This window comes from Adiantum capillus-veneris, chromosome 22, assembly GCF_014529385.1.
Source record: "Adiantum capillus-veneris isolate H3 chromosome 22, ASM1452938v2, whole genome shotgun sequence".
NCBI classification, from domain to species: Eukaryota; Viridiplantae; Streptophyta; class Polypodiopsida; order Polypodiales; family Pteridaceae; genus Adiantum; species Adiantum capillus-veneris.
In genome coordinates, this window is record NC_140952.1 from 83277608 (window position 1) to 83291973 (window position 14366).

Consider the following 14366-nt stretch of genomic DNA (forward strand, 5'->3'; position numbering starts at 1 on the left):
AAGGCTATCAATTATGCTTCTAATTTGTGATTGTCTAAGCTTTGCAGGAGCCAATGGGAAGCTAGCAAGAGCAAAAAGCAAGAGGGGTCGACCAAGTAGAGAGAGAGTTGGCATTTTAGTCTTACACACTTTGCTACACACACACAAGTTATGTGTTGAGCAAGAACTCCATCTCCTTCTCCAAGCATTGAGAAGTAGAGACCTACACCAACAACTCTTGGCTATGGAATGCAAATCCAACCAAGAGCCAAGCTTCAATGGCATGCTCATCTCCTCTACCATGCTAATTACTAAGCTAAGCTATACTATTAGAGTAATTATGTGAGGAGAATACTTCTTTCTCGTAAGATACATCTTCTTCCTCTCAATCTTTCCTCATTCCCTGCTAGCTCTCACCATTTTTGAAGGTGTGTGAGGCCTTGGGATTGAGGCTAGGGACACTAGGTGTGTTTTTCAAGCATACTTTAGTGCATGAAGCTTCCATCTTCATTGCACCAACTAGTTTTGTCAAGGAACACAAAGATTGTATTGTACAAAAGTCTCCTTTGATGGGAGAAGCTATAATACAAAGCCTTTTTGGAGGGGGGACCAACTCTAAGTAAATCTAGTCCTCAATTGTTGTCAATTGTTCTATTTCTCTCTCTTTTCAAGTATTGTCTATGCCAAATTAGCTAGGTGTAAATTACTATGTTGCTTTCTCAAATTAAGTACTCTTTCTATGCTCATTAGGAACTTATTTTTAATGGAATGCTCACTATGTTATCAATTTCCGCTACACACAAGTTACTAGTGCATTAAATGTTACAGGGGGGCTCAGATTGGCCTATGATTTGTTGTAGTGGTTGAGAATTAACAAAGCCATTTCATCAGGATTATCGACATCATTTCCATCTGCATTAGTGAGTGAGTGGACCAGGCCCCGACTTCTTTTGTTGTTTAGGGCCCTAAAGAAGTGTGTATGGTTAGCCTCCTCCAATAGGAGGAAGGTTTCTTTAGAAAGAATTGTGGCCTTCCTCACCTCGTCTAGTTGGAGATCAATTAATTATGATTTAGCTTCTAGCCATCTTCTGTGCTTTACCTCTGAAGCGAAGCCTTCCTGTTTTTTGGTGGTTAAGGTCTCAACTTCATCAGTGAGTTGATAGAGCCGTCCTCTTGGTTTTTCTTTCTTCTAGGACCTACAATTTTGATGGGTTTTTGAATTCTCTTGGGGCGAAGATGTCCTAGGCCCTAAGGCTTTCTGGATCCACATCTTTTCGAAGCTTACTCAGAGCTTTGAGGGCCAACTTTCTGAAGAGAGGGGCTTTGAAAAGGTGGGCCCCTGTTGAGAGCAGTTTTTTAGACCCTTGAGGGTAATGTTTAGCTTCTTTGGTTTTTTTTAATTTTATGTTTAACGGAAGGTGATCTTACAGGCACTGTGCAGTAATCACCTGCATTTCTAGCCCTAACGGTAACCAATCAGCTTGATGAGAACATTAACAACGGTCCAGTCGAGAGGCTATACTAGCATATTGCAGGCTAGTGTATGTAAACCCTGGCATGCTACTCCATGGACCTCATGATTTCATCACTTGTTTATATTCCTATGAAGGATTGTGCTAACACAAGTGGTGAGTGGTTGATGGATTAGCTTAACAAATAAAAACAAAAGTAGTTTAACCAGCACTCATGCTGAGTATAGCACTCATGGTGAGTATGGTGGGTTCAACCTTCAAAGCCCCAAGTTGCATTTTCATGGTGAGTGAAAAGGTTCAAAGCCTCAATTGGTGTAAGATGTATTAACTCGAGGTGCCGGCCGGCCTAGACGCGTTTGCTTTGTAGGCAGAGAGAGCGAGGCTGCGAGCACACAGAGTTGGAGAGGGGCTTTAATACACAAGCTGTTGCTGTGCGTGCGTGTGTGTATAGACAAGCTGTTGCTGTGCGTGCGTGTGTGTATAGACAAGCTATTGCTGTGCGTGTGTGTGTGTGTGTGTGTGTGTGGGTGGGTGGGTGGAGAGAGAGAGAGAGAGAGAGATGGGCGCTCACACAACACAGTTGCTGCTCTTGATAAGCTGCGCGCTGGTGTTGAGATGGACGCTGTTGTTGAGTGATGCCGCAGATCCCGACCCTCTGCAGGACATTCCCTTGAAGGACCGCATTGAAGAGCTCCTCTTCAATCCCAACGGCATTGATGACTACTCTCTCTCCTCCAACGGCTTCATTTTCAAGAATGTCCTTCTGAATGGTGATGTCACACGAGGCCCCGGTGGAGTACGCGCTGCCCTTTCTCCCACACTCTTCCCAGCTATGGGGTATGTCTCTATCATCTGTGTGTGTGTGTGTGTGAGAGAGAGAGAGAGAGAGAGAGAGAGAGAGAGAGAGAGAGAGAGAGAGAGAGAGCCTAATACCTTCCCTGGAGGCCTTTAAGAGATGGAAAGAGAAGAAGAAGAAAATTACTTCCAACATCATAAGAACAATTCCAAGAGACCTGAAAGGCCTATTGGACAAGCTTTGAACTCAACCTCATACTCAAGAAGAAGAAGAAGAAGAAGAAGAAGGATGAGAGGATTTCTCTAAGGGCATGAGACTAACTTTTTGGTAGCACATACCCTTAAGTTATTTCACCGCTAAGAAGCATTCCTTAAGAAAGGACATCTGTGTGGGTGCTATAGACAAAGGCTCAATTGCCCATGGTGACCAAACTAATGGGAAGAACAAGGAGTGTCCCTAATATTGGCCTTTCTAGCGTGCTACTTCTCTTTGAGTCAAGCATGTTAAGTTGTGGCCTTTTTCTTTCTCTTGTTGTCGGCAACCGTAGTTGCTCTAAACCTTCCCCATTTTCATCGTGCAATCTCTCACTTTCCACAACGTTCTAACATAGTTGTGTCTTCTATTTATTCACATGTCTAATGACCTTATAATGGTGCTAAAACAATGAGGAGTTCAAGAGTAGTTTGTGAGTTGGGCCTAGCCATAACTAGAGGTTTGAAGTTAGCTTTGGGGTTACTAGAGAAACAAGGTGATTTTCCAAAGACTTTAGATGCATGCTAAAACCTACGATGAGGTGTAAATGCATTGGGGCTCATTGTAGCATTTTGATTCAGCTTTAGATGTGCATTGAAATGATGATCACTAGGATGGTTAAGATGCCCCCTACATCATCATTGCTTATTCGTGTGTTTCACCACTTGTATACCACCATTTGACCCAATAATTATAAAGATCGATAATTGGAAGACTAGGCAAAAGAGCTGTAGAACAACCTATGTGATCTAGCACTAAAATAGAGGAAGTTGATGAGAAAACTAAAGAAGTAAATGGAACCTTGAAGATAGTCTCAAATTGAAGACTCCTAGCTCTAAACTAAAGACAGATGATAACAAAATTAAAGAAGTAAATGGAACCTTGAAGGGAGCTCTCGAATTCTAGACCCCTAACTCTAAACCAAGGACGTTTTCTAGTGCCATATAGGAGAAGCACTCGAAAATATCATTGTGCCTAAACCAAAGGCAACAAATGAAAATTTAAAGAAGTAAGTGGAACCTTGAAGGTAGCTCTCAAATTGAAGACCCTAGCTCTAAACTAAAGCCAATAGATGACAAAATTGAAGAAGTAAATGGAACCTTGAAGGTAGTTGTCAAATTGAAGACCCAACATTGCCAAACAAGAAATGGTCGTCTTTAGCTTTAGCCTTTTAATAGTTTGCAGCCTACTTGAGGTACACATGTCCAACATTAGGGGATGCATGACCTTTGAAGTTTTGCCACTAAGGCTTGTTGTAGCAAGCCAAGTAGGAAGGGATGGTCATGGGTGTAAGAGAAAACGAGTGCAATTAATAAAGCTTGGAAGATGATAGAGGTGGATTTCATGTTGTTAAGAAGCAATAGGCTTGAATGGTTTCAAGGTTGGATAATGGGCTCATGGCATTAGGCGCGGACTTGCACTTTTGTTAATGGGCTTTAACAGGTCTCCACAATCTTAGGGTATACACATACACCTCAAAACCCCTTCTTTTTTACTTGTTTCCTTATTGCTGACCATTTGAAAGTGGTTGTGGGTCAACTTGATGAGTTTGCAATAGTGGCAACACCTTTATCTCTAAGGATGCAAGCGAGAATGGTGTACTTTCATCGTGTTTTGTGCACATGTGAATGATCATTCTGTAGTGGTTGACAACCACCTTACTCTCAACATTTGGAATTGTTTCTAAGTGTAAAGTTGGGGCAAGGAGAAGTGTCATGTGTCATGTCAATAGGGACTACAACTTACTAGCAATTTGATATTTGATCACAATTGCTTAAATGGGATGGAAATACTTAAACATTGTGACTTTACATTTTGGAAGGGAAGATTCTTGGATTCACAAGACTGAGCTTCTTGAAGAAGGGATTTGAGCCAAAGTTGCAAGTCTCGCACATTGGAGATTCCTGAAGGCTATCCAAGAAGAGGACCAACCTCTTTAGTATGGGATTGGGGTGTGAAGAGTTTGAAGAGAGAAACGTCTCTTCAGTGAAAATTTAAAAACACAAGATATGAAGATGGAGTGGATCGCTTGTGGCAAAGGAAGGCTGCTTCACATGAAGATTACACGAAAAGATTTTTGAAGCTGCATCTTAAAACCCAACATGTCAAAAAGATTGGCAACTTTGAAACATTATGCAAGTTTCAAAGAGGTTTTCACTTTAAGCTTCACATCGCTCTTAATCATTATTCTTGATTTAATCTCAAGGAGCAAACTGTCCAAGTCGAGACATGGGAAATGGAGCATAATTGTGAAGTCTTCCTTCACAAGAAAGGTAAAAAGAGACGAATGAGTAAAGAAAATTCATCTCCTAAAGAAGAACAAAATCAACACCAAAGACAAAATTAGTTGTCTAATGAAATACAACATCAACAACAAAGACAACCTCCCAATTCAAAGAAGGTAAAAACTTATACAACAGCAAATAATCCTCAGTTTTTCTCTATCTTATATCCTCAAAGAAAGTAGTTTCTTGAAGAAGGAAAGCAACAATAGATGAAAGAGGGAAAGTGTCTCAAATTGTGGCAAGTCGGTCACACAGCAAAGCAATGTCCCAACAAAGGACATAACAATGCCTCTAATGACAAGTTGAAGCCAACAAACATAGCCAATTACATAGGAGACGTGGTAGGCAACACTAGACACATACATGACAAACACAAACCTTTAAAATTTTGGGATCAATTTGAAGGGAAATGATCTATCTCTCTTCCTGATAATGAAAATTTCATCTCATGGAAACTAGCTAAAGAGCTTGGATTGTAGCATGAGAACATGGAAATACCCTTGGAGCTTCACCAATTTGTCCTTCTCGATGATGGTGGTTCAATAAAGATTGTAGTATCCTACATCGAAAAACTTAAGTTTCAACTTCAAGGATAATCTTACCATGGCACTTTTTGAATTGTTGACCTTGATGGATTAGATGTGATTATTAGCATGCCATGGAATGATTTGGTAGATTTAGCACTCTACTCTTAGAAAATGATGGTGGAGTCCAAGCAAAAACTTAAGTTTCAACTTCAAGGATACTCTTACCATGGCACTTTTTGAATCGTTGACCTTGATGGATCAAATGTGATTATTGGCATGCCATGGAATGGTTTGGTAGATTCGGCCCTCTACTCTTAGAAAAAGATGGTGGAGTTCAAGCAAAAATGCAAGAAATATTGAATTCAAGCTAAAGTTAGTGGAGATACAATTCCCATAATAAGTCGCATGCAAGTTTATCGTGCCATTAAGGGTTGTGTTTAACGATGTTTGATATTTGTGACTGATACCAAGAATTACATTGATGCGTCAACAAAAGAGCATGTAAACTTGTTGTCTAGAGTAGGGTTGTAGGAATGCACACACAACTTGGAGATGGAGAAGAAGCTCAGGGCACACAACATAGAATATATTACTTAGTGTGTAAATACAAGATAAGATAGCCCTAGAGTGATGGGTGTATATGCAAAGCACAGGGGAAAAAACCTCCTATTGAGGGAAAAAAGTGTCTTAACGATTCTAATTAAATGTGCTCCACACATCACTATCATATACATGGTAACAAACACCCTCGAGAATGATGTGGTGAATGAAAGGTGGCACATATAGGGGAGTGCCATGCCCGAAGGACATGATTAGTCCACAAAGGAAAGTAAGCCCAGAGCTTGTGAAAAGCTTTGGACTTCTCACTAAGGAATACCCTTGTCAAGAGATCTCCAAGGTTGTCTTGTGTTGGCACATAAGTCAAGCTGATCTCTCCAGTTGAGACTCTCTCCCTGATGTAGTAAGAATGCACCTCAATGTGCTTTGTGTGAGCATGAAAGATTGGATTCCTTGCAAGTGCAAATGCGCTTTGATTGGTAGTGTAGATGACAAGTGCAAGCAACCTCCAAATCAGACATAAGGCATCTAAACCACACACAGTCAACCGTATCTGTGAAAGCTGCCATGTACTCAGTCTCCTAACTAGAGGTTGCCACATTAGGTTGCTTCTTGCTCAACCATGATATGCATGAATTGCCAAGCATGAAACAAAAACCACTCATGAACACTTGTGTGTCATAGCAAGCAACCTAGTCATAGTCAAAAATAGCATGTAAATGTGGCAGCAATGATTCCCCCTTGGGATAAATCAACCCAAGATGTCTATTGCCTCTTCATTGCTTGCTAATGCTTTTAGTGTCACTCAAGTAGTGAAAGATCCTCTTGATTGTTTGCTAATGCTTAGACCCTAGGCTATGCATAAATATGCTCAGTTGTGAGACTGTAAAGTGAATATCCAGCCTTCTAATGCATACGTAAATAAGGCAACAACAACTATATGGTAGATGGTAACATAACATCTGTAGGGTCTCCAGTATCATGTAAACTTACCTTTAAACATGTTTCCACAGGATTGTCAATTGGTTTGCAATTATCAAGTTTTAATCCGCTTAGTAAAGTTTGCACCTTGTCTAACACAAAGCAATACCCTCATCACACTGCTTACATTGAATAATGATGAGAAAGCCCCAAATTTGATGTCTAAGATGTGGCATTCAAATCAATCTTAAATTCAACAATACATGTCTCATTTGGACCAGTGAGCAGTAAGTCATCTATATACATAACATTGATAATATATACATCATCCGCACGTTTTACATACAAAGCGATCTCAGTTGGACCATTTTGAAAGCCACGTGTAGTCAAATGATTATCCATTTTCTTATACCAAGCACGACAAGATTGCGTTAAACCATACGATGCTTTAATACATATGTACACTTCCTTTTCTTGGCCTTTCTTGACAAAACCATTAGGTTGCATTACATACACTTCCTCATACAAGTCACCATTCAAGAAGGCGGTTTTAATGTTCGATTGGTGTACATCCCATCCAAAGTAACTTCGGAATGCATAAATGAAACAAAGAGTAGTCATATGATAAGTGGGAGCAGATTTTTCTTCATAATCAATGTGCTTTTGTTGAGCATAACCTTTCGCAACGAGCCTTGCCTTGTAGCGATCAATATTACCATTTGGCTTAGTGACATAGGAGGAAAAGCTTGGGGCAATAAGTATACCACAATCAAAGCAATAGATAAAAAAATTCCCCTAAGGATATAATTACAAACTCATGAGTCATACTTATGTATACATTGCCTAAAGGTTGTATGGTCAAAACTTGATAAAACATGAGCCATCATGTATCCAGACTTCTAATAGAATGAAACACCATCCTATGGAATAACAAATGATGAAAGACCTCTCTGGTAAGGCACTCTCATGCACAATTTACTCCTTGTCAGTGTCTTGAAGACACCCAAAAACTATGGACATACTTATCCTTAAATCCCATGATACCATCCAGGAACTTGGCAATCAAGCAACCACCCTCCATTGTTTTATGATTGAAAATCAATGTCGATACACGTAATTGTATGCTTGGTCTTGAAGCAACTTGGTGTAAGATTTCTTGGAACCATAGAGAATCCAACGACCATTGCATACATGTTAAAGTTGCGAGTATTTTATGTCTTGAAGCAACTCCAAAATAGCACAAGTATCCTAAGAACCTTGCTTGGTTAGAAGTAAATTCCAATTGTCATGCACATGTATATTGTGTTTGAGTTCTCCTATACTAGATTCAAGGATCAATATGGATGCACTTCAATGCCGTATCTAGTCTTGCAACATATAAACCACATGATGCTTTCAAAAAACTTTAAATTTAAAAGCAACTTTAGAGCTGGTAGGCCCTAAAAAATTTGCTTCCTTTTCAAAAGCAATAGCGTTCAATTCTTGCTACCATGAAATCCCTAAATCCCATGATACCATCCAGGAACTCATCCAGGGGAAAAAACCTCCTATTGAGGGAAAAAAGTGTCTTAACGATTCTAATTAAATGTGCTCCACACATCACTATCATATACATGGTAACAAACACCCTCGAGAATGATGTGGTGAATGAAAGGTGGCACATATAGGGGAGTGCCATGCCCGAAGGACATGATTAGTCCACAAAGGAAAGTAAGCCCAGAGCTTGTGAAAAGCTTTGGACTTCTCACTAAGGAATACCCTTGTCAAGAGATCTCCAAGGTTGTCTTGTGTTGGCACATAAGTCAAGCTGATCTCTCCAGTTGAGACTCTCTCCCTGATGTAGTAAGAATGCACCTCAATGTGCTTTGTGTGAGCATGAAAGATTGGATTCCTTGCAAGTGCAAATGCGCTTTGATTGGTAGTGTAGATGACAAGTGCAAGCAACCTCCAAATCAGACATAAGGCATCTAAACCACACACAGTCAACCGTATCTGTGAAAGCTGCCATGTACTCAGTCTCCTAACTAGAGGTTGCCACATTAGGTTGCTTCTTGCTCAACCATGATATGCATGAATTGCCAAGCATGAAACAAAAACCACTCATGAACACTTGTGTGTCATAGCAAGCAACCTAGTCATAGTCAAAAATAGCATGTAAATGTGGCAGCAATGATTCCCCCTTGGGATAAATCAACCCAAGATGTCTATTGCCTCTTCATTGCTTGCTAATGCTTTTAGTGTCACTCAAGTAGTGAAAGATCCTCTTGATTGTTTGCTAATGCTTAGACCCTAGGCTATGCATAAATATGCTCAGTTGTGAGACTGTAAAGTGAATATCCAGCCTTCTAATGCATACGTAAATAAGGCAACAACAACTATATGGTAGATGGTAACATAACATCTGTAGGGTCTCCAGTATCATGTAAACTTACCTTTAAACATGTTTCCACAGGATTGTCAATTGGTTTGCAATTATCAAGTTTTAATCCGCTTAGTAAAGTTTGCACCTTGTCTAACACAAAGCAATACCCTCATCACACTGCTTACATTGAATAATGATGAGAAAGCCCCAAATTTGATGTCTAAGATGTGGCATTCAAATCAATCTTAAATTCAACAATACATGTCTCATTTGGACCAGTGAGCAGTAAGTCATCTATATACATAACATTGATAATATATACATCATCCGCACGTTTTACATACAAAGCGATCTCAGTTGGACCATTTTGAAAGCCACGTGTAGTCAAATGATTATCCATTTTCTTATACCAAGCACGACAAGATTGCGTTAAACCATACGATGCTTTAATACATATGTACACTTCCTTTTCTTGGCCTTTCTTGACAAAACCATTAGGTTGCATTACATACACTTCCTCATACAAGTCACCATTCAAGAAGGCGGTTTTAATGTTCGATTGGTGTACATCCCATCCAAAGTAACTTCGGAATGCATAAATGAAACAAAGAGTAGTCATATGATAAGTGGGAGCAGATTTTTCTTCATAATCAATGTGCTTTTGTTGAGCATAACCTTTCGCAACGAGCCTTGCCTTGTAGCGATCAATATTACCATTTGGCTTAGTGACATAGGAGGAAAAGCTTGGGGCAATAAGTATACCACAATCAAAGCAATAGATAAAAAAATTCCCCTAAGGATATAATTACAAACTCATGAGTCATACTTATGTATACATTGCCTAAAGGTTGTATGGTCAAAACTTGATAAAACATGAGCCATCATGTATCCAGACTTCTAATAGAATGAAACACCATCCTATGGAATAACAAATGATGAAAGACCTCTCTGGTAAGGCACTCTCATGCACAATTTACTCCTTGTCAGTGTCTTGAAGACACCCAAAAACTATGGACATACTTATCCTTAAATCCCATGATACCATCCAGGAACTTGGCAATCAAGCAACCACCCTCCATTGTTTTATGATTGAAAATCAATGTCGATACACGTAATTGTATGCTTGGTCTTGAAGCAACTTGGTGTAAGATTTCTTGGAACCATAGAGAATCCAACGACCATTGCATACATGTTAAAGTTGCGAGTATTTTATGTCTTGAAGCAACTCCAAAATAGCACAAGTATCCTAAGAACCTTGCTTGGTTAGAAGTAAATTCCAATTGTCATGCACATGTATATTGTGTTTGAGTTCTCCTATACTAGATTCAAGGATCAATATGGATGCACTTCAATGCCGTATCTAGTCTTGCAACATATAAACCACATGATGCTTTCAAAAAACTTTAAATTTAAAAGCAACTTTAGAGCTGGTAGGCCCTAAAAAATTTGCTTCCTTTTCAAAAGCAATAGCGTTCAATTCTTGCTACCATGAAATCCCTAAATCCCATGATACCATCCAGGAACTCATCCAGGGGAAAAAACCTCCTATTGAGGGAAAAAAGTGTCTTAAGTGTCTTAACGATTCTAATTAAATGTGCTCCACACATCACTATCATATACATGGTAACAAACACCCTCGAGAATGATATGGTGAATGAAAGGTGGCACATATAGGGGAGTGCCATGCCCGAAGGACATGATTAGTCCACAAAGGAAAGTAAGCCCAGAGCTTGTGAAAAGCTTTGGACTTCTCACTAAGGAATACCCTTGTCAAGAGATCTCCAAGGTTGTCTTGTGTTGGCACATAAGTCAAGCTGATCTCTCCAGTTGAGACTCTCTCCCTGATGTAGTAAGAATGCACCTCAATGTGCTTTGTGTGAGCATGAAAGATTGGATTCCTTGCAAGTGCAAATGCGCTTTGATTGGTAGTGTAGATGACAAGTGCAAGCAACCTCCAAATCAGACATAAGGCATCTAAACCACACACAGTCAACCGTATCTGTGAAAGCTGCCATGTACTCAGTCTCCTAACTAGAGGTTGCCACATTAGGTTGCTTCTTGCTCAACCATGATATGCATGAATTGCCAAGCATGAAACAAAAACCACTCATGAACACTTGTGTGTCATAGCAAGCAACCTAGTCATAGTCAAAAATAGCATGTAAATGTGGCAGCAATGATTCCCCTTGGGATAAATCAACCCAAGATGTCTATTGCCTCTTCATTGCTTGCTAATGCTTTTAGTGTCACTCAAGTAGTGAAAGATCCTCTTGATTGTTTGCTAATGCTTAGACCCTAGGCTATGCATAAATATGCTCAGTTGTGAGACTGTAAAGTGAATATCCAGCCTTCTAATGCATACATAAATAAGGCAACAACAACTATATGGTAGATGGTAACATAACATCTGTAGGGTCTCCAGTATCATGTAAACTTACCTTTAAACATGTTTCCACAGGATTGTCAATTGGTTTGCAATTATCAAGTTTTAATCCGCTTAGTAAAGTTTGCACCTTGTCTAACACAAAGCAATACCCTCATCACACTGCTTACATTGAATAATGATGAGAAAGCCCCAAATTTGATGTCTAAAATGTGGCATTCAAATCAATCTTAAATTCAACAATACATGTCTCATTTGGACCAGTGAGCAGTAAGTCATCTATATACATAACATTGATAATATATACATCATCCGCACGTTTTACATACAAAGCGATCTCAGTTGGACCATTTTGAAAGCCACGTGTAGTCAAATGATTATCCATTTTCTTATACCAAGCACGACAAGATTGCGTTAAACCATACGATGCTTTAATACATATGTACACTTCCTTTTCTTGGCCTTTCTTGACAAAACCATTAGGTTGCATTACATACACTTCCTCATACAAGTCACCATTCAAGAAGGCGGTTTTAATGTTCGATTGGTGTACATCCCATCCAAAGTAACTTCGGAATGCATAAATGAAACAAAGAGTAGTCATATGATAAGTGGGAGCAGATTTTTCTTCATAATCAATGTGCTTTTGTTGAGCATAACCTTTCGCAACGAGCCTTGCCTTGTAGCGATCAATATTACCATTTGGCTTAGTGACATAGGAGGAAAAGCTTGGGGCAATAAGTATACCACAATCAAAGCAATAGATAAAAAAATTCCCCTAAGGATATAATTACAAACTCATGAGTCATACTTATGTATACATTGCCTAAAGGTTGTATGGTCAAAACTTGATAAAACATGAGCCATCATGTATCCAGACTTCTAATAGAATGAAACACCATCCTATGGAATAACAAATGATGAAAGACCTCTCTGGTAAGGCACTCTCATGCACAATTTACTCCTTGTCAGTGTCTTGAAGACACCCAAAAACTATGGACATACTTATCCTTAAATCGCATGATACCATCCAGGAACTCATCTTTCTTTTTTGTGCCTAAGAAGGCATGACCTGCAAAACCGTGTAAGCAAAGCTAAGGTATACCAAATTCAGCAGAGGCATATGTTTGCCAAAACAATGACTAAGGCAAGAGATACCAAAAAACCATAGAGTACGAGAGCAAAAATGCCCGTCCTAAAAGTGGTATCCTTCTCATGAGCCATCTTCTACATTTATCATAGCAAAAGAATACATTATTTGTGCCACATGGGGCATATACCAAAACATATTACAATGCGATAAGATCAAAACCAATAAGCTAAGTCCGCCAAATTGCATGCACCAAAACCTACAATTGAAGGTTAGTACTAAAAACATAATTATCGCCATGTTGTGGTGATTACCACTCCATGCACATTCATTCCAAAACAACATAGGTTCCCTTGTACCATCAATCATGACAAGCCCTCATATGCTCATGAGTAAGGACCAAGCCTTCATATGCTAAAAAAACAAAGATTCAAAACATAAGCCAATATCTTATAGGGGAAGTCCAAGTCAAAAAATACACATTGCTTCCTCTAGAAGGGGAGCTTATCAAATACAAAATTTATATAAGCATGATACATTTGGTCAGCCATCCTTACAGTATTAAATATGCATCGAGATTCGGCCCCAAAAGGGAAGCCCATCACTAGTCAAGGACCATACCTGACTAGATGCCACTACATAGGGTGACAACTACCTGCTTGGGGTGTGGTGAATAGAAAACGACAACAATAAACCAATCTTATCTACGCCTATCAACACGATCTCCAAAAAAGCAAACAATTTGACCTTACCCATAGGTTTTTTTTTTCCCATTGTGTAACCATACACACACATTACTGCACAAGAGGGTACCGCTTTTATGTATGTCTTAGAAGAAAAAGTTACTCTTCCTTGAAATGTACAATCAAAATAGAAGAACCAGACTACCCTTGATGGAGTTGGTTCCTCCTCTACTTTCTTTCCCTTGTTCTTAGTCATGTTGACACTAATTACTCCTTACGTAGCGGTGGTAAACACACAGAGAAAAATGCAACGTAAAAAAGGGCTAAGTGAGCTCCAATGGGGGCTCACCCCTCATTCTTATATGGCAAGCGAGAAAATTTATCATCATCACCATGATCTAAGGTGGCTTGCATGTCTGCTTCAAATGAGACTGAGAGGGGGGGAGGGAAGATCTTAGCATGAAGAAGATCAGGGATGATGAGTTAATTTCCCGATAAGTTAATGAGCTCGATTTGAGTGTCCAATACAAGGGCTCATTCCTACCATGCCAAGTTTCCCTGGTAGGACCTTATTGTCACATTGGGGTTTGAAAGTCATATGTTCACTCAGTGCCTTGTGTGTGTTCTAAGGACCTAGTGCATACAAATGTGTGTGTGTGTGTGTGTGTGTGTGTGTGTGTGAGAGAGAGAGAGAGAGAGAGAGAGAGAGAGAGAGCTTTTCGGATATAGAAAGATGTTTTTCTCAATTATGGTAAACAGTGGACAAGGAATTACTTATGTGCATTTCAAAATGAAGCCTTGCGGTGTAAACCTACCACACACCCACCCTCGGGCTGCTGAGATGCTCACTCTTATTAGTGGTGGACCGCTGCAAGTTGGTTTTGTGGATACGGCAGGTTAGTGGAGTATATAATGTCTTCACATTGAATTAGCACAAACAAGGAATATTTCAGGAGAGAGAGAGAGAGAGAGGAAAAAATGAATAAGGTTGCATGAGAGTGAGTGTAATAAGAAAATTCTTATCATATTAGCAAAGTAATGAAGTATTTTTGCTTCCA

The 14366-nt window shown here is 39.5% G+C and overlaps 1 protein-coding gene across 1 annotated transcript; it reads left to right on the top strand.

The window, feature by feature from the left end:
* Positions 1–1958: 1958 nt before the first annotated feature.
* Positions 1959–14263, top strand: LOC147429691 (germin-like protein 1-3). The gene is made up of 2 exons (XM_086495522.1): positions 1959–2288; positions 14068–14263. The coding sequence occupies exons 1-2, from the start codon at positions 2011–2013 to the stop codon at positions 14207–14209; spliced, it is 420 nt and encodes a 139-aa protein (XP_086351648.1). The 5' UTR covers positions 1959–2010; the 3' UTR covers positions 14210–14263.
* Positions 14264–14366: the final 103 nt, after the last annotated feature.

What these genes read in the sequence shown, in the direction of transcription:
- LOC147429691 (XM_086495522.1), top strand. Translation starts at nt 2,011, where the DNA reads ATGGGCGCTCACACAACACAGTTGCTGCTCTTGATAAGCTGCGCGCTG. An exon ending in ACACTCTTCCCAGCTATGGG is followed by an intron (nt 2,289 to 14,067) that starts GTATGTCTCTAT and finishes TATGGTAAACAG; the next exon opens with TGGACAAGGAATTACTTATG.